We start from the raw sequence: 27703 nt of genomic DNA, 5'->3' as shown, positions 1-27703 counted from the left end.
ATACAGGGTAGGAAATACACAAACAGCAGATACGGCGATCTATATGTGGGTCTCCCGGGAGCAAGGTACAATAATCCCATCAAAAGATAAGTAATTCATGGAGCAATTGGAATAATATATACAAAATGTATACCATTGTAGGGCATTTGTGCAAGCTCAAAATCTAATGGCAAGGGAAAGATGGCCACTGCTCAAGATAGAGAAAAAAAATGGCCAAAATAGAAAAACAGTTCGAAGTGTGAAACTCACCCATGGGGACTGAGGTAACCACGTCGCCGTACTGCAGCCCCGACGCGCGTTTCGCGTTTGAGCTTGCACAAATGCCCTACAATGGTATACATTTTGTATATATTATTCCAATTGCTCCATGAATTACTTATCTTTTGATAGGATTATTGTACCTTGCTCCCGGGGGACCCACATATAGATCGCCGTATCTGCTGTTTGTGTATTTCCTACCCTGTATGACCTTTTCTATTATTGCTATACATATATATTTTTTTAATTTTTCTACTTAATAAAAGTGTTTTTGAATATAACATTTTCTTGTTCTATATTTTGATTTGCTGGGTGTCCCACTCCATTTTCTCTAGGTTCTAAGACTTATACACGTCTGAATAATGCATCTCCGGCTGTCTGTGCACCAGAAAGACAAATCTGCGCCAGCTCTGTGGTGGTATAGATCTGTGGGATACTATAAACTATGTAAGAAAACTGCTTTAAATTGTTTTCCTACTGTAAAGTTGCGGTTTTTCATTGAATATTTTCTGCAGTGTTCCATGTCAGATTACACCCCTTTTAGTATTCTGTATAGTGCTGCATGTAATTTCTTTGGCTATTTCTTGTAGATATCAGCAGATCCTGCACAGAAATCTGGTGTATCTGGCAACCATAGCCGACTCCAACCAGAATATGCAATCTCTGCTCCCTGCGGTGAGTATGGGTATCCTTGTCACTGGAGTGTTGAGCTTCACCCTTCCCTTTTGTGATCAATGTTCAGGAATATACTTATATTTTGTAAATATTGCCCCCTAGAGGTAAATTTATTGATGGGATATGCCATAAATGTTCAGTATTGTGTGTCCCGTTTCCTTAATACATTTGAATACCATTGGTTGGAGCCGCACCTATTAATATACTATAAATATCCCAGATAGGAACGACTCTAGGAACTATTCTCAGTTGTCTAATCCTTAAATTTAGATTTTTGCAGAGTATTGCATTTCACTGTCGCGATCGGGCTGCAGTATGACGTGCAGGTGTCTGATCCTAAGGCTTTTCTAGTGCCATACAAGTAAAATGAAATAGTTTCATGCAAAGTTTTGCCGCTTTCTAACATTCTACCCTCCCAATTCATCAATGAGTCATAAAGCTCTAAGAAATATTGCAAGATTTTGCATTTTTTGGCATTTTCATGCCAGTTCTACCAAAGCGGAGCTGGGACGTGGCAAAGCCAACCTATCAAATTCATTGTAATTTGATCCACAAAAGTCGTGTACATTGCTCTAGTTACTCCTGGATGGAGTAACATTTATGGCGAAGCCGCATTCTAGTTATAAGATGTGCCAAGTTCATTAAGAGGCCTGCTCTTCATAATGAATTTGGCGCATCTTTCTCCACTGCACCTTTTAATTAAGACTGACGGACAAAACATCCACTGTTACTGAGAAATCAGCGTTTGAACTGATATGCAAATAAGGCTGAAGAGCTATGGTAGATCTTAAGCCTCTGTCACTCCAGCTCTATTCCCTGTACAGTGCTGCTGCCGCCTCCTCCTCCTTCTTGACTGACTGCTCCTTTGCTAGAAGTCACACAGGATAGAAGCTGTCCGACAAGAAAGAGGAGGTGGTGCTGGGCAGTAGATAGAGCTGGAGTGACAGAGGCTTCAGATCTACCATAGCTCTTAAGTTTCATTTGCATATCAATTCAAACGCTGATTTCTCAGTAATGGAGGAATGGACTGGCCATGTAAAGGTATCATTGGACTTGTCTTTGGTGGAAGGCTGCTGACAGATTCCCTTTTAAAGTTGGTGTTCTTGTGATCTTTTTAAAGTATTCCTGATCAGATCAAGGGTGAGGCTTGGAATTGCCCTGAAGATAGGGATGCAAATGTTAGTAACTATGTTGTAGGTCCTAGTGTTTACTTAGTAAGTATCATATAGCAACCTGATCCAAATAATTTGTGTTTGTGCCCTCTCTCTTCTGCCTGTAGCATTTGCCTATGAAATGACATCAGTTCTTTGTTTTTTTTTTTGCAGCCACCAACACAGAGCATGAACCTGGGCCCAGGAGGGATGAGCCAAACCGGTCCCAGCCAGAGCCTTCATTCCCAAGGCAATCTGAGTGATGCCCTGGGTGCCAGCCTGCCACCCTCCTCCCTCATGCAGAGTCAGATCAGTAACGGTGAGACCTGTCTCTGATGCCTTACACTTGTGTGTGTGAGACCATGTCTGACGGATGGCTGGTGAGGATCCTGAGGACATTTTCGTACCTTTTTAATTGAATAATAACTGCCATAATGTATAAAAGATGCGTGCTTAATTATTTCCTTCACTGTTTATAATAATTTGATCCCTTGCTGTTTTTGTAAGTTTGCCCACTGACAAAGACATGAACAGTCTATACTTTTAAGGGTAGGTTAAGTTTAACATTGAGAGATAGAATATCCCCAAAAAAATCAAGAAAATCACATTGCAAAAACATTTATCTAATTTATACATTTTGCAGTGAGAAATAAGTATTTGATCCCCTACAAACCATTATGACTTCTGGCTCCTACAGACCAGTTAGACGCTCCTAATCAACTCGTTACCTGCATTAAAGACAGCTGTCTTACATAGTCACCTGTATAAAAGACTCCTGTCCACAGACTCAATTAATCAGTCAGACTCTAACCTCTACAACATGGGCAAGACCAAAGAGCTTTCTAAGGATGTCAGGGACAAGATCATAGACCTGCACAAAGCTGGAATGTGCTACAAAACCATAAATAAGACGCTGGGTGAGAAAGAGACAACTGTTGGTGCAATAGTAAGAAAATGGAAGAAATACAAAATGACTGTGAATCGACATTGATCTGGGGCACCATGCAAAATCTCACCTCGTGGGGTATACTTGATGATGAGGAAGGTGAGAGATCAGCCTAAAACTACATGGAGAGAACTTGGTAATGATCTCAAGGCAGCTGGGACCACAGTCACCAAGAAAACCATTGGTAACACATTACGCCTTAAAAGTTTAAAATCCTGCCGTGCCCACAAGGTCCCCCTGCTCAAGAAGGCACATGTGCAGGTCCATCTGAAGTTTGCCAATGAACACCTGGATGATTCTGTGAGTTATTGGGAGAAGGTGCTGTGGTGAGATGAGACAAATATTGAGCTCTTTAGCATTAACGCAACTCGCCGTGTTTGGAGGAAGAGAAATGCTGCCTATGACCCAAAGAACACCATCCCCACTGTCAAGCATGGAGGTGGAAACATTATGTTTTGAGGGTGTTTCTCTGCTAAGGGCACAGGACTACTTCACCACATCAATGAGAGAATGGATGAAGCCATGTACCGTAAAATCCTGAGTGACTACCTCCTTCCCTCTGCCAGGACATTAAAAATGGGTCGTGACTGGGTCTTCCAGCAAGACAATGACGCAAAACATACAGCCAAGGCAACAAAGGAGTGGCTCAAAAAGAAGCCCATTAAGGTCATGGAGTGGCCTAGCCAGTCTACAGACCTTAATCCCATAGAAAACTTATGGAGGGAGTTGAAGCTCCGAGTTGCCAAGCGACAGCCTCAAAATCTGAATGATTTAGAGATGATCTGCAAAGAGGAGTGGACCAAAATTCCTCCTGACATGTGCGCAACCCTCATCATCCACTACAAAAAACATCTGACTGCTGTGCTTGCCACAAGGGTTTTGCCACCAAGTATTAAGTGTTGTTAGTCAGAGGGATCAAATACTTATTTCTCACTGCAAAATGCATATAAATTTATCTAATTTCTACAATATGATTTTCTAGATTTTTTTTTTTTTTGGGGGGGGGGGGATATTCTATCTTTCAATGTTAAAATGAATCTACCTTTAAAATTATAGACTGTTCATGTCTTTGTCAATGGGCAAACTTACAAAAACAGCAATGGATCAAATACTTATTTCCTTCACTGTATATATAAATTTACACTGATCACTGGGTCCGAACATCTCCAAAACAGGAGGTATTGTATCTTATCCCCGGTATGCTGTGGTTAGTGAAAAAAAGGGGAGGAAAATATTGGCTCACTAAGAGCAGGAAAATGCCTCAATGAAGGTGCGGTGTACGGAGACTCCAGAACAGCTCCTGGGCAGTAGATGCAGCAGAATAAAGGAAAAATCCAGCATCCGCAGCGAATGGGTAAGTATATTAAACATGACTTTTATTGCGACATTTAAAATCAAAAATCAAAATGAAATGACATGAACACAAAGGGGGGGAACAAGTTTACGCATTTCAAGCTCAACCGCTCTTAGTCCTGACTGAAACTGAGTTCGAAACGCATAGACTTGTGTGTCCCCTCCCCCCCCTTATGTTAATGCCACTTTATTTTTTATTTTAAATGTCGCAATAAAAGTCATGTTTTAATATATTTGTCCATTTGCTGCGGATGCTGGATTTTTTTTTCTTTTTCTCTGATGCTGTGATTAGTACCTACCTAATGGTACCAACACCCAGTAAGCAGACAGCAGGGTAATGGGCATCCAGTGATTATTGCTGCATGTGAGGAGTGAAGACTAGTCTGGTCCGATCCTACAGAAGAACTACTATAAACTATATCACTGAAGAAGGTCCTGCTGGCTATGATGGGAAGGTGTCGGATCACATAAAACATGGCAGCTTGCTATGTAGATATAGACCAGTCAGTGGCCATACAGCCAAAATCACCTACAATGGGCACATGAGTTACATTTTCTTTTGCACCCTCTGGACAGCCAGTGGTGCCTCCTCACTTATCTGGGAAGAGGCCAGCAAGCGATGTGATGCTCGGGGCAATCGTCTGCTAGCCTACATTGGCTCCCGGCGTTCATGTGGATGTTACTCTGATATAACTCCTACATGGGTGTTTTTTTCCCATTGGCTGGACTTCTCTGTAAGACTGTTTTGAGTAACATGATCAGGGTGATGACTTGTCTCTAAATTTCCCTGGATCTCAGTCCAGTTGAGGAAACAAATCCGACCCATGGAGGCCGCACCTCACAACTTCCAGGAATGATCTGTGCAAGATGCCACAGGACACCTGCGGGGGTCGCTCTAGACTTCATTCCTAAAGGGGTCCAGATGTTTTAGCACAAAGGGAACCTGGTGCTACACAAGATTTAAGTTTTAATGTACTAGCTGAGTACTATAAAATTTATATTATTTATGTATTTCCTTTTCTGCTTACTTTATAATCCTTTTAGTCTTTTTCTGTGTAGTGATTTTTTTTTATTTTTTTTTTTAATAAACTTATCTTAATATATATATATTTTTTGGAATAGGCCCCAACCATGTAACCATGCAGCAGTCTGGTCAAACCACCATGCCTACCACTAGTATGAGCATGGCGGTCAGCTCCCATGGCACAGCCCCTGGCTATAGTCATACTGTGCCCAGCTCCCAGAATATGCCAATGCAGAGTCAAAGCAGCATCGGCAACTATGTGTCACGGACCAATATAAACATGCCCACCAACCCAGGTGAGTGGAATAATGGCTTCATATTCTAGGTTATGACCCAACGTTACATATCCAAGATTCGTTATCCCATCTGGACAACCCATGTGTATATACCCCTACACGTGGTATGGATGGTATAGAGGGGGTCCCTTGCTCGGTAAGAGACACTGGGCTATGTGTACTTATTATAACTGATCCATATCTCCACCTACCAACTTACTGAATGTCCTCTCCAATTGAGATGGATAGATAAATGAGCGCTCCTGTAGGGGAGAGATGGCCAGCTGAACAGTCGGCCAAGCCATCATTTGGCTGATAGCCATCTAGTGTGAATGGCAGCCCTTCGTTGTATAGATGCTATTAACACTATGCTTTCCTATCTGTTCTTGATTTGCTATTGTGTATTCCAGTTTCCATGATGCATCAGCAAGCTGCCAGCTCTCATTACACCACGGCACAGGGAGGAGGTCAGCATTACCAGGGACAATCTTCAATCTCCATTATGAGCCAGAGCAACCAAGGAAGCAGTATGATGGGCCAGAGACCCCTGGGACCATACCGATCATCTCAACAAGGTGAGCGGAAATGAATCACATGGTGCATTGTCCACTTCATTCCAAATATCACCACTAGGGGGTATAGGCATAGTGTTGTTTTGAATCTAGGCTATAATGTAACTAAACATTTTTAACATTTTTTTTTATTATTATTTATTTTATTTTTTTTAAATCATTTTGTCCACTATGGAAAGCTATGAAATTTTGCACGTCACTTTATTAGGGGATTTGTCTTAATTCCTGTAATAAAAATTAAAAGAAATTGCATGTAAGTGGCTTCCTGACTCTGCTTTTTCTCAGTCTATTTGCCTGCCTTCAGCTGATATCAGAATGTACTCATTTGGAGTACAGATGTTGGCAGTGATGGGTCTGTGTCTCAGTTAGGCCACGTTCAGTATTTGGTCAGTATGCCAAAACCAGGAGTGGGTGATAAATACAGAAGTGGTGATGTGTTTCTATTATACTTTTCCTCTGATTGTTCCACTCCTGGTTTTGGCTTACAAATACTGATGTAAAATACTGACCAAATACTGAACGTGTGAATGTGGCCTAACTCTGAGGATTAGCTGCTGTAGAAGATTCTTCTGAGGAGTCCAACACTCAGAGGAGAACACAGGTGCTGACCCATCACTGCCATCATCTGTGCTCCAAATGTGTACATTCTGACATCAGTGCAGCTGAAGGCAGACAAATAGACTGGGGAAAAGTTTGTTTGGAAACCACTTATATTATAATAATAATAATAATAATAATAATATTTTTTTTATAGATATGAAGACAAACTCCCTAATAAAGTGATTTTGCAAAGTTTCCGTACTTGACAAAATTATACAAAACTTAGTTACCCCGATGCCGGGAACTGCTGATCGGCAGGGGTGCTGGGTGTCGCATCCCCATTGATCAGACATTGATGACCTACCCTAAGGATAGACCATCAATGTTAAAGTCCCGGACAACTCCTTTTTAAGGAGAATATTTTATTTTACAAGCCAGTGATTTCAGTTTAAGATGTGGTTTTCATTTCATCATGTAGGTTCTGCTCAGCAGTATCTGGGTCAGGAGGAGTACTACAGCGAGCAGTACGCACACAGTCAGAGCTCCTCTGAGTCTATGAGCCAGCAGTATTACACAGACGGTATGTGTCAGATCGCTCCATAGTTACACAAGGCAGCACATGGTAATTAAATTTGGGGAGGTCCATGACTTTGCCTTTCAGTTCCATTTATCGTACAGCTGTCAGTTGCTATTACTTTATGGTATCAAGCGTTTATCCTAATGCAGGCTGCCCTATTTTCATGATTTCGTGGTGTAAATGGGTCTGATTGCTTGATTAACACTTAAAGGGGTTGTTCATTATTACAACGAAGCATCTGGATTCCCAAAAGAGTGCCCCACCTGTTCATAGGCTGCATATGGTATTACACCTGCATTCATTTCTATGTAGCAAAGCTGTGATACCAGACACAACCCATGACCAGGTGGGCTCAGTGGTCATTCTTTTGTAATTCTGGACAACCCTTATAATAGACTCCACTCTGCTACAACTCCTTTATAGAAAGCTTATCCTTTAATAGTTTTAGATCTTCGCTTCTTTTAATACCATAGATGGCGCTGTTCACCCTTTCACTGCTGTTCTCTAATCTAGGACATAGCGACTATTCGTATCAACAGTCCTCGTACGGTGAGCAGAGCTACGACAGGACGTTCGATGACTCGTCGCAGCACTACTATGAAGGAGGTCAGGAAAAAACAGCAATGCATTTAATGGCAAAGTGATGTTAGAAAATGTTTAAATTGAATTTTTAAAAAAAAATAATAATTTAGCAATGTTTTTTTTGCACATCCCAATCTAGATTGGAAATAAAAATATATAAAAACGTTCAATTTTCATACTGGTGATTAGAAGCAATTCTAAAATGTTCCTGTTGTTTCAGTGAATGCACATGTACATTAGCCACAATGAACAGACTTAGACCCTGTTGATTGTGTTGTAGCTTCTAATGAGCGTGTGCAAAGGCCATTGTGAAGGGAGGGGCAGGAGGTGAGCTGTGACTAAATCTACTGTGGATCTTGTGTTGTCAGATATTGAGTAGTTGGGTTGTCAAATCTCATTGTATGTTTATTCACATCAGTGTACACCACCAGGAAATTGTAGATAAGTGGGAAAAGGAAGAGGGAGGGAGGGTGGGGGTGATCTGTGAATAAAATATAACTTTTATTACTTTGATTAAATAACAATGATAATATATTAAAAACAATTAAATCCACATACACCCAAATAAGGATGTATATTGGGTCACTGATTAATAAGTTGTTTTGTGATTATCACAGCTGTGACCCACTGAGATCCCGATTATAGTGCTGGGATGTAGAGATATTTTTAGTATAAGTAATGAGATCCCTGACGATTATCCGTTATTAATTGAAGGACAAGTTTAAATAACCTCCATTTTTATTGTATGTTGGGTCACAGAATTCTAGAAGCACATAGGAGTTATCAGGTAGACCGTATCTGCTTGTACCAAAATTAGCTGTATAATAGTCACCAATTCGCATCCTATTGTGAGGGTTAAGATGTCTATAAGCGCTGCTTTATGTTACCAGCCAAAACAAAGCTTATATCATCCAAAGATGTCAGGTCTGTGTGCGGCTGGTGTAGGATGTATAATTGCTATGAGGCAATGGGACTCTGCTCCTGCAAACACGCCGCCGAGTGTGCGGGTAGCGTGAGAGACCACATGTAAGTATAGCAGTTGTAGGCGCGGTCTCCCTTGGTCAGTGATCCCACCGGTGTTCAGAAGAAGTTGGCGCATACTTATGGATAAACTGTCAGATTATCTGCAGCTTGTCATGCCATGCCATTGTGGTAGCACATGTTGGTATCTAAAATTCGTCATCCTTATCTCGGTTGCTTTATTCCGGACCCTATCTACTATCCAGCATATAACCGGGACATGTGTCCCTGACGCGAGTTTCGCTGGGTTACCGGCTCTTTTGAAGGGCCAGATATTGCAATCCTGCCTTCGATGATAACGAGCCTCCAGAAAACTCTTCCACATATATAATATATTACTGAATTAAAAAATATATATATACATACATAATATATTACAGAATTTAAAAATAAAATATAATTATATTATATTATATTATTATATTTTTTTTAAATTCTGTAAATCTTTCTCTCTCTCTTTCTATTTCTCTTTTCTCGCTTTCCTTTCTCTCTCAAAAAAATAAAGGGAACACTTAAACAACAGAATATAACTCCAAGTAAATCAAACTTCTGTGAAATCAAACTGTCCACTTAGGAAGCAACACTGATTGACAATCAATTTCACATGCTGTTGTGCAAATGGAATAGACAATAGATAGAAATGATTGGCAATTATCAAGACACCCTCAATAAAGGAGTGGTTCTGCAGGTGGGGACCACAGACCATATCTCAGTACCAATGCTTTCTGGCTGATGTTTTGGTTACTTTTGAATGTTGGTTGTGCTTTCACACTCATGGTAGCATGAGACGGACTCTACAACCCACAGAAGTTGCTCAGGTAGTGCAGCTCATCCAAGATGACACATCAATGCGAGCTGTGGCAAGAAGGTTTGCTGTGTCTGTCAGTGTAGTGTCCAGAGGCTGGAGGCGCTACCAGGAGACAGGACAGTACACCAGGAGACGTGGAGGGGGCCGTAGGAGGGCAACAACCCAGCAGCAGGGCCGCTACCTCCGCCTTTGTGCAAGGAGGAACAGGAAGAGCACTGCCAGAGCTCTGGAAAATGACCTCCAGCAGGCCACAAATGTGCATGTGTCTGCACAAACTGTTAGAAACCGACTCCATGAGGGTGGTATGAGGGCCCGACATCCACAGATGGGGGTTGTGCTCACAGCCCAACACCGTGCAGGATGCTTGGCATTTGCCACAGAACACCAGGATTGGCAAAGTCGCACTGGCACCCTGTGCTCTTCACAGATGAAAGCTGGTTCACACTGAGCACATGTGACAGACGTGACAGAGTCTGGAGACGCCGTGGAGAGCGATCTGCTGCCTGCAACATCCTTCAGCATCACCGGTTTGGCAGTGGGTCAGTAATGGTGTGGGGTGGCATTTCGTTGGAGGGCCGCACAGCCCTCCATGTGCTCGCCAGAGGTAGCCTGACTGCCTTTAGGTACCGAGATGAGATCCTCAGACCCCTTGTGAGACCATATGCTGGTGCGGTTGGCCCTGGGTTCCTCCTAATGCAGGACAATGCCAGACCACATGTGGCTGGAGTGTGTCAGCAGTTCCTGCAAGATGAAGGCATTGTAGCTATGAACTGGCCCGCCTGTTCCATTGACCTGAATCCGATTGAGCACATCTGGGACATCATGTCTCGCTCCATCCACCAACGTCATGTTGCACCACAGACTGTCCAGGAGTTGGCGGATGCTTTAGTCCAGGTCTGGGATGAGATCCCACAGGAGATCATCCGCAACCTCATCAGGAGCATGCCCAGGCGTTGTAGGGACGTCATACGGGCACGTGGAGGCCACACACAATACTGAACCTCATTTTGACTTGTTTTAAGGACATTACATCAAAGTTGGATCAGCCTGTAGTGTGTTTTTCCACTTTAATTTTGGGGGTGACTCCAAATCCAGACCTCCATTGGTTAATAAATTTGATTTCCATTGATGATTTTTGTGTGATTTTGTTGTCAGCACATTCAGCTTTGTACAGAACAAAGTATTCAATGAGAATATTTCATTCATTCAGATCTAGGATGTGTCATTTGAGTGTTCCCCTTATTTTTTTGAGCAGTGTATGTATATATGTAATATATATATATATATATATATATATATATATATATATATATATATATATAGATATATATATATATATAGATATATATAATTTATATCTCTCTCTCAGGATCAGTAATTTTGCAAATTACTAGGAGGCTCTTTAGCAACGAAGGCTGGATCGCAATATCTGGCCCTTCAAAAGAGCCTGTAACCCAGCGAAACTCGCGTCAGGGACACGTGTATATTTTACAAAAATACATGTATCATAAAAATCTAATTTCAACAATAGGTCATTTTCTGAGGACCCATTCTCATTTAAGGTACGTTCCCACGATGAGCTTTTGGTCAGTTTTCGACGCTTCGTATTTTTGCTGCATCAAAAACACAGAATCTTACAGTTACAGCAAAATGGATGGGATTTATAGACATCTCCTGTCCACTGTGTGGTTTTTTTTCACTCCGCCTAAACTGAGTTTTCTGTTCGTTTTTTAGTGTGTTTTCATGGTTGAGACGCATGCAATCTGCACCTAAGTATGTCAATAAAGCTTTGTCCAAGCAAAATGCTGGGAAGTGTAAAAAAACAAAGCAGCTTTATTTAATGCATTACTTACCAAAAAGACAAAAACTGCAGCGTCAAAAATGCATGTTAAAAAAAACGCACACAAAAATTCAATGAAAAACCACAAGTAACTTAATTTAAATAATAGATGCAGAAATTCTGCAGCATCAAAAATCTCATTGTTTGAATGTAGCCTAACACCACTGTGATTGACACCCGCCCATTCATTTATTGATCATTTAGCAGGAAACACCCAGTACACCCAGCAGCAGAGCGGATATCAGCAGGGAACAGGCCAGCAACAGGCGTACACCCAGCAACAGCAGTACTCCAATCAACAAAACTATCCCGGACAGCAGCAGCAGGGATATGGTAAGAGGGGCAATGCAAATAGCGATTTATTTTGGATATTTGGGCCTTCTGGAACCAGTTTATTGCCAAGCCACAACTCCCAACACCCCAAAATGGTGATAATAACCCTTGTTCCTCATTTCAGTCCCAGCACAGGGCTCATCCTCACAGTATTCAACTTTCCAGCAAGGCCAGACCCAACCGTACTCCAGCTACCGGGCCCCACAGACCGCGTCATCAGCCCAGCAACAGAGGCCCTACGGCTACGAGCAGGTAGTACACCCGTGCTGATCAATCACGCCACACACTTCCTACTTACCGAATCTTCATTTTATATCCCAGCTAACATATTTGAGGACTTTTTAAGGCACTTTCCTGAAAGAAAAAAAGTTTTCTAGAAATCTGTCAAAGGGATAAAACTTCAAGTTGTCCTAATCCTCTACATCAGAGTTTCTCAATCCCTGATTTAAAAAAAATCCCGTGCCCCCTGTATATGCAATTAATGTACGGTGCCCCATGAGTAATTAAATGAATATGGTATGCCTGGTATGACTCTGCAGCCTGAGTATAGCAATAAACTGTATGTTGTTACCCCTGAATATTAACAACATAAGTACAATGTGCCATTTTAACCCATTAACACACAATGGCATACAGGTACATAATTGTTGGGGTTCCCATGTGTGGGGGTCTCTCTCCACACCCGGTAGATTACATAGCCAGCATCTGTCAGAGCTGAGCACCAACTGCGTCATTCACCGATGCCCTCTCATACCAAGTTACGAAGCCAATAGGGCTAAGCGCCACTAAATGACCCGTCTCGAACAGGTCAATAAAACATAACTTTTATTAATAAATTAATAGCACCCCATGGTACCATCTATGTACAATGGACAAATAATGATTATATAAAACTTAAACATGCAACACATGTCCCCCTAATACGTTTCACCAATAGAATGGCGTCATCAGGGGATTGAACATAAGTGTGAACTGTCCATTATACATTGATGGTACCCCAGGGTGTTATCCTATTGTGAAGAGATAATATTCAGAAATTAGGGCAAATATGATTTCATTTGAACCTTTTTTGCTTCACTTTTAATTGATTAATAAAAGTAATATTTTAATGACCTGTTAGAGAGGGGTCATTTAGTGGGGCATTGCCCTATTGGTTTATTAAATTAGATTGTACCCTCACAGGCCACCTTATCTCCAATAGTGCCTGTGTATATCACTTGCATACCAAATTCTATCTGCCTCCTGTGACGCAATCACAGGGCACTAATGGCTTACTATGTCAGCCGGAGGTCCCCGTCACTGCCATCTTGGTACTTCTGCTCAGACATAGGCCGGGGTCACACCACCGTATTTTCTTTGATTTGAGAGAATCGGGCCAATTATGCTAATCACACTGGTCAGAGTATGATCCGATTTTTCTTGGATGAGAAGATGGGGGGGGGGGGGGGGAGGGATCTCCATCTTCTCCATTTTGTCAGTTTGTGAAAATCGGTCCACGCTCAGATGTCATCCAAGTGCAGTCCAATATTTCTGCATGTCTGGAAATATATTCTTCTCTAAGTTTCTCATAGTTGGTGGTCGTGTAGTCCTTAGGGGGAAGTCTCTTACATTCCTTAAAGGGGTTGTCCAGCACTTTTATATTGATGGCCTATCCTTGGAAGAAGTCATCTACACCAAATCGTTGGGGGTACAACACCCAATACCCATTTTCCCCCAGATCAGCTGTTGGTGGTGCCTTCGGTGGCCAGGAGTGGTCTGTTGTGGAGCAGAACACTACAGCTCTGTCAACTACATAGTGGCTGCAGAAGAGTGCTGCAGACCACACTATTCATTGGAACAGGGGCAGATGTGCAGTACCCATCCGCGGCCACTATGTAGATTGTGGAGCTGTGCTGCTTCACAACTGAGCACATCCTGTAGCAGCTTATCGGCGGGGGTATCCGGTGTCGTACCCACACCGGTCTGATATTGATGACCTATCCTAAGTATAGGCCATCAATATAAAAGCGCCAGACAGCCTTTTTAAAAAGAATTTGGAAAACATGTTGTAAGGTCACCGTGTGACGCCATGCAATTTTTATTTTTTTTTTACTTTTTTATTAGCACGAGCACCAGTTATTACAGCTAATTCCTGCTCAACCTTTAGGTTAGACCTTACCCAACCCTTACTTACAAGCTTTCTTTCTAGCCCCATGATACTAACCCTTGTGCCTATATTTCTTTCCCAACAGGGTCAGTATGGAAACTACCAACAATAAGTAAATGTTGTGACAATTGTCCCCCTGCTCTTTGGTTGGGAGAACTTTTGTATAATACCTGACTTGGCTCCTTGCCACCATTACTGATTCCACGATAGAAGATCAGCGATGGAGCTACCAAGGCTTTCTCCAAGAAGAGGATAAGACACCGAGCAAGAACCCAAGTTTTGTGACTGTCCATCTGCATCTGTGATGTCACTCAGACTTAAAGGGAAGTGTTACCAGAAAAGGACCTACTTTTTACATCAGGTTTTGTGTATACAGTACACATCATGATCTTTATTATAAAACAAAACTTTTTCCTACTGGCCACTGGGGCTATTTCAGGCTCAGACTTCCTGTATTATCAGGAAGAGTTTTCAGCAGGCTCATTATCATCCCTGGCAGAATTGCAATGACAGGTAACACCTCTATGCACAGCTGATAACACAGGATCAACCAATCACAATAGACAATGTCACAGCTAACCTGCTCCTCCTCCCTTCATAATGAGCTTTGCACATGCTCATTAGATACTTGAATACAAATGATAGGGTAGGAGTCTGTTCATTGCTGCTAATCTACCTGTGAATTCCCTGAAACAAGAAGTTAGTCTAAAAAAGCCTCAGTGACCGGTGTTAAAACTACAGGATTTCTTTTTTTTTTTTTTTTTTTAATACAGATTGTGATATGAAAAAAAAAAATATTGCCAAAAATTAAAAAAACTGATTGAAACCATAGGTCATTTTCTAATGACCCATTCCCTTTAAAAATGTATAGGTGATTGTCCAGCCTCCATATATCTTAGCATCCTAGACGAATATTTGGTTTTCTCAGACCTAAACTTTGATGGCTTGTCAATTCATAATCAGGGAGGGTCTGATCATCGGGATCCCTGCTAATCGGCAGAATGAAGAGATGCCGGCACAGCCGCTCAATATTACATGCGGATGTGCCCCCTTCAAGGGCAAGGGACTGAGCTGTAGTACCAGGCCCAGCCATACAGAGGTGCTACAACTGCTTCAGTTGTTTCATTGTTGCATCTCTTCATTATGCTGAATGATGGGAATCTTGAAGATCACCAGGAGCTATCAAGGTTTGGGTATGACAAAACCTAATAATGGTCTAGGATGCTAAGACATATGGTGCTGTTACCTGGGTCCTCACAATTGGCTACCCCATGTGACTTGGAGGGGCAGTGCCTACTCACCAAATATTTGTTTCCCTGTCTATATAGTACAAAATCTTCACTCCAGTCTTATAGAGAAGCAACCATTAAAGGGGGTGTCCTCTTCTTTCATACACTGATATAGTTATAAAATAACCAATCGGAGCATTACCTACCCACCCCAGGAACAGAGCCGCACTCTGTTTTTTGGCTGCATCGGTGATGAAATATCTGCAGCCAGTCATTGAGCTCAACGACTAGTGTTTCCTACACGAGCGGAGCTGCTAAGCTCAGTGATTGGCTGCAGCGCTGTCCACGTGACATCACTGCTGCAGCCAAACAGAGACCAGAGGAGTGGCAGAGAGCCAGCTGTAGACCTGGGGAGGGTAAGTAATCAGTTTTTCGGCTGCAGCGGTGATGTTACATCTATAGTTCTGCAGCAATTATTTAGCTCAGTGGCTGTGGCCATCTACCACTAAGCTCAGTGATTGGCTGCAGCGCTGTTAAAGTAACATCACAGTTGCAGCCGAACAACAGAGACCAGTGCAGCAGTTCTTGACCTGGGGAGGGTAAGTAATCAGTTTATTTATTTATTTATTTTCAGGATTGCCCCTTTAATGCCCTCTCTCTGGTACCGGACAGGAAGTAGTGCCGGCACATAACATGGTACGGCGCCCCCTGCAGGATAAATTATAAACATTTACCAGGTTGATGGTGCTCCATTGCAAGGCTTTGACACTGGTCTGAAGATGGGGGTGGTAAATCTATTCACAAGGGGTCTCTTGCTGGGAAATCAGATGGGAGAACGCTTTGTGTGCTTATTGGCAGAAGAGTAGGCTCATTCCTTGTCTCCACGCTGATCTTGAAGTAATGGCTGTATTTATATGAGTGACGATTCCTGGGGTACGATTGTGTAGATTTCATGTTTGGAGTATATTTTGACAGAGCACCTTTGGAGAAGCAGGATCCTTTTTCTCTTAAATGTATATTATTTAGCGTTGCTTTAAGAACTGTACAGTCCGTATGTTGTATGTTTTACTTTCTAAATGGTTGTAGAAGACAAGCAGGACAGGCCGGTAAAGCAGAGACAGCAATATATGTATATTAGACTTTATTTTGTTGTTAATTGGTTGATTATTTTATTTATTTTTTGTATTTAATACATTGAATGTTCTTCTTATACTGATCGCTCATCAGTCATGGGATATTGAAGAAAAAAATAATGGGTGGGTGAAAGAACCGCACCCCATAAACCCAATTTTTCAGTTGCATATAATGCTGATCCTGAATGAGAGCCTGCATTACACTCCAGAGCTGCACTCGCTATTCTGCTAGTGGAGTCACTGTGTACATATATTACAGTACTGATCTTGAGTTACATCCTGTATTATACTCCAGAGCTGCACTCACTATTCTGCTGGTGGAGTCACTGTGTACATACATTACATTACTTATCCTGTACTGAACCTGAGTTACATCCTGTATTATATTCCAGAGCTGCACTCACTATTCTGCTGGTGCAGTCACTCTGTACATACATTACATTACTTATCCTGTACTGAACCTGAGTTACATCCTGTATTAGACTCCAGAGCTGCACTCACTATTCTGCTGGTGCAATCACTGTGTACATACATTACTTATCCTGTACTGAACCTGAGTTACATCCTGTATTATATTCCAGAGCTGCACTCACTATTCTGCTGGTGGAGTCACTGTATACGTACATTACTTATCCTGTATTATACTCCAGAGCTGTGCTATTCTGCCAGTGGAGTCACTGTATACATTCATTACATTGTTTATCCTAAACTGATCCTGTATTATACTCCAGAGCTGTACTCACTATTCTGCTGGTGGAGTCACTGTGTGGATACATTACATTACTTATCCTGTACTGATCCTGAGTTACACCCTTTATTATACTCCAGAGCTGCACTCACTATTCCGCTGGTGGAGTCACTGTGTACATACATTACATTACTTATCATGTACTGATCCTGAGTTACATCCTGTATTATACTCCAGAGCTGCACTCACTATTCTGCTGGTGCAGTCACTGTGTACATACATTACATTACTTATCCTGTACTGATGCGGAGTTACATCCTGTATTATACTCCAGAGCTGCACTCTGCACTAATCCTGCATTGATTGTTAGTTAAAGCATGTTTTATACTCAAGAGCTGCATGTAGCTGAAATCTTGCAAGTATCCTCTGCTTGCTCAATGTCTGGGAAGTGTTGTCTGAACATAAAACTGTTATCTTTTGTAGGAAAAAACAGCTGTTCCTCCTGAAATATAGGAGTTCTGCTAAGTTTTTATGAGGGTGTCTGACGATAAGCTTGTTGACTGAGTGTAGCTCTGATGTATAATAATATTAATAATAATCTTTATTTTTATATAGCGCTAACCTATTCCGCAGCGCTTTACATACATTATCACAGCTGTCCCCATCGGGGCTCACCGTCTAAATTCCCTATGAGTATGTCTTTGGAGTAATACAATAATACAGGATATAACTCTGACCCAGAAAAAGATAAGTAATTTAATGTATTTACACATTATGCTTGTGGAGTCAGTGAGTGCAGCTTTGGAGCATAATACAAATGTAACAATAAATCCTTGCGGGATAAGTATTTACACAGTGACATCAAAGGCAGAACTCTGAATGCAGCTCTGCAGCATAATACAAGATGTAACTCTGAATCCATATGAAAGAATTAATGTGATTGTATGTATATGGTGACTCTGCCAGCAGAATACTGAGTGCTGCTCTGGCGTTAAATACAGGATGTAACTCTCAAGCAGTATAAGTAACGTCGTGTGCACAGAGTGACTCTACTTTTTATATGCATTGTATCTATAAAATGCAAAATGGTGTTTAATGATAGACAAATGCTTTAAAGGGGTTAACCCATAAAAATGTTTAACGTCTATGCATAGGTGCTCAACCTATGGGACCCCCCCACGGATCACAAAAATGTGGTCCTATATGCTGAAAGTGAATATAACATTTGTGTGCGCGTCCGACCACCTCTCCATTAACTGTCTATAGTGGTCATGTGTGCACCCTATGACTTTCATAGACCCACGGAAATTATTGGACTAATGGTCACATAGGGACACGGACACCCTGTTCTCATGATTGGACCCCATACATTTAGTGGACTGGCGATAAATGTTGTTGGTGGGATAACCCTTTTGAAGACTGTCTTAAAGGAGTATTTCACCCTTACGTATTGTATGTCTAATAACTTCTGAGTTATGGACATCTCAGACCAGACATCCGGGGTTTTAGTCCCTTTATAAAGCCCTTGGGCCCCTTCATTTAGTAGGAGTCTAAGGACACTGACTCCTATCATTGTCATTGCTTGAGTAGTCTTACTGACATGTCAGAGGGGATAAATGAAGGTGGAATACCCCTTTTACATATAATGCTATTTTATGAATACTTATATGTAGGCAATTTACAACCTTGTATATGGGCTGGGCTGGACTGGACAAACTGGGTTCATCCGAGGTTGTACTCGCGCATAAACCATGACCATCGCATTACAGCATGACTACCAAAAGTCTAAATATGGCCGGGGTAGTCATTATTGGTGGTGGATCAAGGGAAAAGGTAATTGTCCAAGCTAGACACCAATAAAATAAATAGGGTTGGGCTGCAATACCACACACAACCTGTGGACTGGTGTGGCGCAGTTTTTGAGAAGAAGCAGCTGTGTTTATTTTTGTAAAAATTGGGTGACAACCACTAAAGAGTTTACGTGTTCTCCTGTATGGCAAATCTGCCTAGTTATGGCAGCAGGGGTGCTGAGTGTTAGAGTAGCCAACAAAATAGCTTCCTTCACTGTTAAAGGGGCACTGACCATGTGTCTCTTTTTCCCATGACCTCTCATGCATCGATTCGTCGTTGTCTGCATTCGTTATAACTTTTTGCAATTGTAGTATAGCAGTGGCTCTGGGGCAGGAGGACAGATTGTAAATGTCATTCTTTTCTGTACTGCTGTAGGGTTTAAAGAATTGTCCTAAAGTTTGCTTTTTATGAAGGATATAAAAAAAATTATTTCAAAGAAATGCCGCTGTGTGTCCTGTGTCTTTATTGCAAGCAAGAGCTGGAATCCGCTGAGGCTGCATGTGGCCCCCTGATCTATGTTTTATCTATCTTTAGTCAATTTTTTCCTCTATAAATCTGGTTATCTATTACCTAATTACCTAACCTGACTATTCCATATATATTTATCTTCTATCTATTTATCTTGTAAATGCTAACATTTCTCACTCTGTTGAGGTGCTTAATGGGATTGTCTACCTTTTGGAGACTATTTTTTTATTTTTTATTTGTATGCATATTTTATGGCCTAAAACTTATTTTTTGCAATTGGGTTTCTGTTAAAAATGTTGCACCGTTTTGCATTTACAGGCTCTTTATTTCCCTGCACTTTCTAAATCAGCTGAGAGGAGCTCAGAAATAAGCAGCTACAAGAGTTACAAACTCCCAATCAGACTGTAATAGCGGGCTCACTGACAGATTCTTAGAGAACTCATTCTGCAGCAGTGTAACACAGAATCTATAGAATGCAAACAGTGCAATTTTTTTAATGAAACCATTAAAAAGATCATTTTTAACTTTGATTTATATGCACTAAAGAAACATACACAGGTTTAGCCTATAAATATTCTAATGTGAAAGTGTATATGTAGTGTAGTGTACGTGTATTAATATACTCTCCTACCGCTGACACCTCCTGGGTCCAGTGCTGCTCCGCTCCTCTTCTGGGTCACGTCACAGCTATTACAACTTGCCGGAAGTCGCTTTTAGGCCACGTTGAGTATTTGGTCAGTATTTTACCTCAGTGTTTGGAAGCCAAAACCAAGAGTGGAACAATCAGAGGAAAAGTATAATAGAAACACGTCACCACTTCTGTATTTATCACCCACTCCTGGTTTTGGCTTACAAATACTGATGTAAAAAACTGACCAAATACTGAACGTGGCCTTACAATGTAAGTCTATGGAGCATCAGAAGGAGGGTGCATCGACTTACATTGTACAAGTGACTACTGGCTCACACATGGGTGAGCCGACAAGTCAGAATAATCGACACGTGACCCAAACCAGTATCGGAGCGGCGCTGCACCCAGGAGCAGATGGCGATTGGGGAATATGTTATTACACTACTACATATACATTCACACAGCTTTAGACCATACAACATTTTAATGGCACTGTTTCTTTAAATTTTTGTAAAAAAAAAAAAAAAAAAGACCCCATAAAGCTTTTTAATGTTTGTGCACATTTATGTAGATAAGTGTATTCATTCTTTTACTAATTGATCCAATTAATAATACAATATCTTTATATCCTCTACACAATTATCTGCGCCTGCGCACACAAAACACTCAAACTACATAACATGGCATTCTGGGAAGTTCTAATGATGACGTACTTCCTGTTTACCTTGCATCCACTAGAGGTAGATTTGCTTCCACTGCTGGGCTGCGCGGCCATGTTTGCGGAGTGTAAATTTGCTCCAAGAAAATGGCGGCGGCCGCGGCGACAGGCAAGGTTGCAGATTAGTAAAGTGTGTGTGTGTGTGTGTGTGTGTGTGTGTGTGTGGTTGGGAGGGAGGGATGGGACGGGCAGGAAGGTGAGCAGCAATGGCGCAGCTGTGAGATACCATCAGTGCGTCCTTGTAATTGTCACTGGCGATGTGCTCTGTCTGGAATGCAGTCGTAATGAGATGAACAAGTCCAACATGGCTGTGTTCACCCCAGGTATACCTATGAAGCCAGTGCCTGTCCTGCTGCAGTGGTCCAGGCATGCTGGTACTTATAGTTCCCTGCAATGTTATGTGGTGCATGCATTATCTACACGTATTTAACTACCTCCTCCTGGAATATTAGTTTATTTCCCATAATTATAACAAAAAAAAAATCTCTGCTGGGAGTGAATGAGGGATTTCAACCCAGGACCCCAGCGCTGCAAAGTGACAGAGCTTACCACTGAGCCACCATACAGTGCTAACCACTGAGCCGCCATACAGTGCTAACCACTGAGCCGCCATACAGTGCTAACCACTGAGCCGCCATACAGTGCTAACCACTGAGCTGCTGTATAGTGGTAACCACTGAGCCGCCATACAGTGCTAACCACTGAGCCGCCATACAGTGCTAACCACTGAGCCGCCATACAGTGCTAACCACTGAGCTGCCGTATAGTGGTAACCACTGAGCCAGTGTGCTGCCGGAAAAGCAACAAAGGCACCAAAAGGGTTAAAGAGTAACTAAAGAGTCATTTTCTTCCAATAATGTCCATCATCAGTGCAGCTGAAGGCAGGTAAACCATGAGGGGAAATGCAGAGGTTTGGAAGCCACTTACATGCTATTTTTTTTTTTGTTACATGAATAAAGACAAATTCCCTAATAATAAAGTTTTTATTTTTGCAGAGTTTCATAACTTTCCATGCTGGTAAAATTATAAAAAAAAAAAAAAAAAAAAAAAAAAAGTTTATTCACTGTTTAAATACAAAAATAAATAGCGTTTTAACTTTTGAATACAATTTATAAATGTCATGCGCTTTTTTTTTTGAAGAAGAAGAAATATCATTGAATACCGACAAGACTGAAAAAAGAAGTGGTTAAAAGAAATGTAAATAATGAATGGGGCCCGATGTGTCTTTAAAGAAAACCTGTCATCAGGATTATGCAGGTAAAAATAAAGGTCTGGCTGTAATGGCGCTCTTATGCTGATTCGATAGATCCCTTCCGTGAAGAAATCCACGCCCTGGTTGTTGTTTAATCATCATTAGACGTTTCGGTTTCCTAAGCTTTTGGTGCATTGTGGAGGTAATGTGGGTTGGGTCTTCAGCTCAGCTCTGTTTTGAATCTCATGCCGGTGCTGTCCTAACTGTGAGCGGTGCATGCTTGGATTGATCTCGCGGCGGTCTTTAGTAAAGTGGAGGTACATGAGCAGATATAGATCTCGGCTCAGCTAGGACGGCGCTGGTGCGAAATTTAAAACAGGAATAAGATTCAGACACTAGAGGCAGCGGAGGGGCCGGGGCAGAGCCGAAGACCCTGCCCAAAGTACCACCCAGATGCACGGAGAGCTTAGGAAACTGAAACTTGGTAATGATTGAACAACAACCAGGCTGTGAATTTCTTAATTGAAAAGATCTATTAAATCAATAAAACTGCACCATTATGGCCATACCTTTTAGGATAATCCTGATTTAAGGTCTGTTTAAAAAAAATCTAAACAAAAAATATATATATATACCTATACGATGTCACTATCCCAGCTTTACTAACATCAGGACTGGTCCGGCAGCTCCACTTCCACGTTGGGTATCACACAAGAGGGAGCCTCCTTTCTGTGCCAGCACGTATCAAATAGAATATGAAGGTGGTGGGCTCAGGTCATTAGCTAAGCCAGCCCCCTTCTCTGAATTCTGACTGGTGCTTTTTGTGTCATTTTATGTTACAGGTAGCCATGCAGAACATGCAGTCATTGGCCCGATACTTGGGGCTGATTTATCCGTTACCGCTGTTCAGAGCTGTTACTTCCCATACTACATCTTCTTGCAGTTTGTTCTTGGCCTCCCTGGCGTCACATCACCGTCTTCTCTCTACTGGATCCTCCCTTTGTTCCAAGTCCCGGAACTTAGTCAGTCGCAAGAAAGATGTGTCTGAGAAGAAGCTGGTGAGTCCTCCACCCAACTCTGAAACCCAAATATCCTGACAAGTTCATATGTGGTGCATTTTCCTACATAGAACTAGTTTTTGATTTCTTTTTTTTTTTTTATTCCAGACCCGTTATTTTGTCGATCATCGTAAAGTCCGTGTGGTGGGAGGCACTGGTGGAGACGGGGCTTCCTGCTTCCACAGTGAACCAAGGAAGGAGTTTGGAGGACCAGATGGGGGAGATGGTGGAAACGGAGGACATGTGATATTTAAAGGTAACAGGCCATCAATGTTGTGGACTAATTGTAACATCAACCACAGAAAATAACTGACCAATATGTGAACTTTTGCTGCCATCATTTTTTTGTTTCAAATAAATTCAAGAAATGAAGCGCATAGTCTTGATAAAAAATCTCCTATTGTTTTGTATATACAGCTTCATAGCATACCTATAGGTCTCCATGGTAACACACTACAAACAAGCATTTTGTAGTCTGAGATGTCTGTCATGCGTGTTACCTCTATACATGAATTCATCAATTCCTATCTATTATGGGCACTAGCAGAATAGCGGTCAGTGACATTTTGTAGATTGTCACGTTGTCGCCTGTTTTTTCCCTAGTGGACCATTGTGTAAAGTCGCTCTCCTCCATTGCTGGGGTGTACCAAGGATATCAAGGGGAACGTGGGCGTAGCAAGAATTGTTTTGGAAAGAGTGGTGAGACCCTATACATTAAGGTGAGCCGGGTGGATACATACATATGAGCTGGGTATCGTGGGATTATCTGCCCTTACAAACGGCATATCTTCGCTGATTAGCGGGATGAGTTATAACTTCTTCCATAGTCATCTCGTTGTTGTCTCTGTACATTATCAGGTCCCTGTTGGCACGCTGGTGAAGGAGGATGGCGTGACCCTCGCTGATCTCTCCACACCCGGGGAGGAGTTTGTTGCTGCTTATGGAGGAGTCGGAGGCAAAGGTAACAGATTCTTCCTCAGCAATGAGAACCGAGCTCCAGTGATGGCCACACCGGGTGATCCAGGAGAAGAGCGGTGCCTGCATCTGGAATTGAAAACCATGGCTCATGCTGGCATGGTGAGGGTTAATACCGTCTGCCCAGCTTTCTTCTTTTTTCCTGTTTTCTCTGTTTAGTGTCGTAACTTGAAGTTTTCATAGCCCCAATGCAGAGTCTCCAACAGGGCCCCCAACTAACTCCGATCTCTAATAGTATTGGTCTTCTCATTTGGGCCAAAGGGATCTCTTGGGGCACCTGAGGCTCCATGGCCCTAATATGACTGCAAGCGCTGCACCCACCATAATTACACCTCTTGTATTTCTACCCAAATTGACCTCTACTGAGATCATTATATATAACAGCACAAAGTTCCAGTGTGCAGATCTATGGGTGGTCTAACGTATGGCCATTGCCATTTATATACGCACAAAATTTTTGTACAAGTTTTGCAACATTTTAGTGAAATGAGTGACTTTTGGCACTAAAAAGTCCCAAAACAGGTTGGAAACCAAAGTGAAGCGCGTTTTTTGATTTTGCGCAAAATAATGAACCTTGTGTACTATTTTGATGAATTTGGCACAAAAAAACACCTGCAAATACAAGACATGAAACGTGACTTAATTGGGTGGGCCTGATTCATCAAAGCTTTTACGCCAGTATTCTGGCCTAAAAAGCTGTGAAAAGTCACATAATTTTTGACGCAACTGTCGCCTGTGCTAAAATTATGAGACTCTTTTTGTGGTCTGACGCCATTTTTGCACACCTCTTAACAAGTGGGTGGGATGGGGGCGTGGCGACCGCCGCTCATCAAATTCATGACAAGTGGCAGCGTTCACTACACCACAAATTTTACTCCAGCAGGGACTGGAGTAGTATTTGTGGCGAGGCGAGCACAGAGGCGCACGCCACTCGTCCAGCACTACTGATTCATGAGTCAGGAGTGTCTGACTCCAGCAAATCTCCTCGCCAAGATAGGCATGAGCAACACAGTTGGTCCATACTAGAGGCAGATCCACGGCCCCCCTATAAATAGTGCAAGCCGTTGTGACTCCATAGTAGACATGTCGCCATAAGAGAGGCCACTACAGTGCCCCCCATAACAGTAACAGACATATGTGACCTTGACAAATACCAGAGACAGCCACAGTGCCCCAGTCGCTGTAACAGCAGCATTCACAGTGCCTCCATTACAAAGCTGATAAGATATATTACAAAGTTTCTTATTTTCATATGTACTAGTGATTCATGAAGTAAAAATGAAAACGACGGTTACACTTTAACTTTCCATGTCTATTGAGAGAGAACTATTTTTTGTACAAAATTTGGATGTGACCTGGTCCCTTTAATTTCTCAGCATTTCTTCCTATGAGCTAATGTCATTTTTGTTCAGTCTTATAGTAAGAAGTAAAGTTATATGTAACACATTTTTCTGCTTTTAGGTGGGATTTCCTAATGCCGGCAAGTCGTCTTTGTTACGCCTTCTTACAAATGCCCGTCCCGCTGTGGCTGCCTATCCATTCACCACCCTCAATCCTCACGTTGGGGTGATCAATTACCAAGATTATGAGCAGATAGCGGGTGAGTGACCCTAATAAAGCGCTTCATTCTTTGCTTTTAGGTTAGGAGCTCTCTGCTGATCTGTGATCATCCCTCCTTCTCTGAGATAAGTGGCGCCAGATGCTCCACTTACTGTGTACAATTTTTGCTATCAGTCCTCCCCATTTAATAAAACAAGTAGTATACATGTATAAAATGCATCAAGATTCCCGCTCCACGTAAAATATTATCAATCTATTAATTCTGACAAGTAAATTCAAACACTCCTTTTACAATGCCAAAATCAGCCACTTGGTGGCGCTGTAATTCTGTCTTTATTTTTGAGGTGTAAAGAGATAAAATTGCCCTCCTTACTAAATGTGTAACTACTCTTTCTTTCTGGCATCTTAGTGGCTGACGTTCCAGGCATCATAGAAGGAGCCCACCAGAACCGGGGTCTGGGACTTTCTTTTCTCAGGCACATTGAGAGGTGTCGGATTCTGCTGTATGTGCTGGACCTCACACACCTGGAGCCGTGGACTCAGCTGAGCTCTTTACAGTATGAACTGCGCCAATTTGACGAGAGCCTTCTACTCCGTCCCCATGTCATTGTAGCCAACAAATTGGACCTTCCTAATGCTAGAAAGACCCTGGAGGTTCTACGGCAGAAGTTAAAAGGCAGGATCGTCGCGGTGTCTGCCTTGACTGGGGAAAATACTGAAGAGCTTATACTTCACCTACGAGAGTTATATGATGGGCACAAGCCAGAAGGAAAGAGAGATGAGCCCTACAGGGACTGGTGAAGGAAACTTGTAAAAAATCTCCTAGAACCTCCAGAACAAATGTGCCTGATGTGGGCCTTGGCTACAGGTGGCCCTGGACTTTTACTTGCCTCCAGCATGGATTGGCCGTGTCTGTTCTGTCTATTCTTCATCCAGTCTAATTTACTGTGTTCTAATGGCTTAGTCCTTTTCTTCCTGTAATACAGGAGAATTTATATTTCGTGCCTGATTCAATCTGCATCTATACTGCAATATATAAATAAACCACTGTGTGGAGATGTGAGCAAAGTGAGATGCGAGCACCAGGTGAACCACTAGGTGGCGATATGTACAAAATACCGTATTTTTTGGACTATAAGATGCACCAGACCATAAGACACACCCCAAGTTTAGAGAAGAAAAATAGGGAAAAAAAAAATTTTTTAACCTATCATCAGGATCAGGCATGTCAGGGGTCACTGGTGCGTTACAATCTGAATGTAGCTTACTGGGGAGGGGGCGTCAGAGTTGGTGTGGGGCCGCAGGATCAGGGTTACACATACATCATGTGACTGCAGGAGTGGGGTGATGCTGCGAGCCCTGGGTTAGGAGGAGGGGGCGTCCCAGAGGTGCGAGTGCATGTGCCGACGGCATTTTCCTGAAGCCCACCGTGACTTCGCTTCTGCCTCACACCGCCATGACACCCCTTCTCCCAGTCCAGGGCCCACAGCATCACCCCACTCCTGCCACTGCTAGCTTCTTGCAGCGGCGACCCTGCCTCCCCCCCCCTCCCTGGTAAGCTACTTTCGGACTATACTGCTCAAAAAAATAAAGGGAACAGTCAAATACCACATCCTAGATCTGAATGAATGAAATATTCTCATTGAATACTTTGTTCTGTACAAAGTTGAATGTGCTGACAACAAAATCACACAAAAATCAACAATGGAAATCAAATTTATTAACCAATGGAGGTCTGGATTTGGAGTCACCCCCAAAATTAAAGTGGAAAAACACAATACACGCTGATCCAACTTTGATGTAATGTCCTTAAAACAAGTCAAAATGAGGCTCAGTATTGTGTGTGGCCTCCACGTGCCTGTATGACCTCCCTACAACGCCTGGGCATGCTCCTGATGAGGTTGCGGATGGTCTCCTGTGGGATCTCCTCCCAGACCTGGACTAAAGCATCCGCCAACTCCTGTGCATCCGTCCTGCTGAAGGATGTTGCAGGCAGCATATCGCTCTCCATGACGTCTCCAGACTCTGTCACGTCTGTCACATGTGCTCAGTGTGACCCTGCTTTCATCTGTGAAGAACACGGCGCCAGTGGCGACTTTG

General features: G+C 42.3%; 2 protein-coding genes across 16 annotated transcripts in view; both read left to right on the top strand.

The window, feature by feature from the left end:
* SS18L1 (SS18L1 subunit of BAF chromatin remodeling complex) overlaps positions 1–18236 on the top strand; it is a 29147-nt gene extending 10911 nt beyond the window's left edge. The window contains exons 3-11 of one of the 2 annotated variants that reach the window (XM_073683012.1): positions 849–933; positions 2259–2403; positions 5506–5703; positions 6093–6257; positions 7273–7374; positions 7885–7977; positions 11829–11954; positions 12079–12206; positions 14186–18236. In XM_073683012.1, the coding sequence (XP_073539113.1) occupies positions 849–933; positions 2259–2403; positions 5506–5703; positions 6093–6257; positions 7273–7374; positions 7885–7977; positions 11829–11954; positions 12079–12206; positions 14186–14212 (1069 nt within the window). In that variant the 3' untranslated portion in view covers positions 14213–18236. Of the gene's footprint in view, positions 1–848; positions 934–2258; positions 2404–5505; positions 5704–6092; positions 6258–7272; positions 7375–7884; positions 7978–11825; positions 11955–12078; positions 12207–14185 lie in introns of both variants that reach the window. The other variant, XM_073683011.1, reaches the window with a different exon arrangement.
* Positions 18237–20819: 2583 nt separating this feature from the next.
* Positions 20820–26683, top strand: MTG2 (mitochondrial ribosome associated GTPase 2). Of its 14 annotated transcripts, XM_073683003.1 has the most exons (9): positions 20868–20960; positions 20996–21014; positions 21959–22075; positions 22954–23068; positions 23177–23324; positions 23672–23787; positions 23927–24145; positions 25505–25643; positions 26013–26681. In XM_073683003.1, exons 3-9 carry the CDS (start codon positions 22023–22025, stop codon positions 26402–26404), a joined length of 1182 nt encoding a protein of 393 aa, XP_073539104.1. In that variant the 5' UTR covers positions 20868–20960; positions 20996–21014; positions 21959–22022; the 3' UTR covers positions 26405–26681. The 14 variants fall into 14 exon arrangements, with proteins under 14 accessions (XP_073539097.1, XP_073539105.1, XP_073539106.1 ...); XM_073683004.1 differs by lacking the exon at positions 20996–21014 and having other exon boundaries at positions 20837–20932; XM_073683005.1 differs by lacking the exon at positions 20996–21014 and having other exon boundaries at positions 20843–20927.
* The last annotated feature ends 1020 nt before the right edge of the window (positions 26684–27703 follow it).

This window comes from Phyllobates terribilis, unplaced genomic scaffold, assembly GCF_046119375.1.
Source record: "Phyllobates terribilis strain yellow unplaced genomic scaffold, ASM4611937v1 Scaffold_5__5_contigs__length_657084704, whole genome shotgun sequence".
Lineage (NCBI taxonomy): Eukaryota > Metazoa > Chordata > Amphibia > Anura > Dendrobatidae > Phyllobates > Phyllobates terribilis.
Note: the sequence above shows the minus strand (reverse complement) of the source record. Positions and strands in the feature narration are given on the sequence as shown.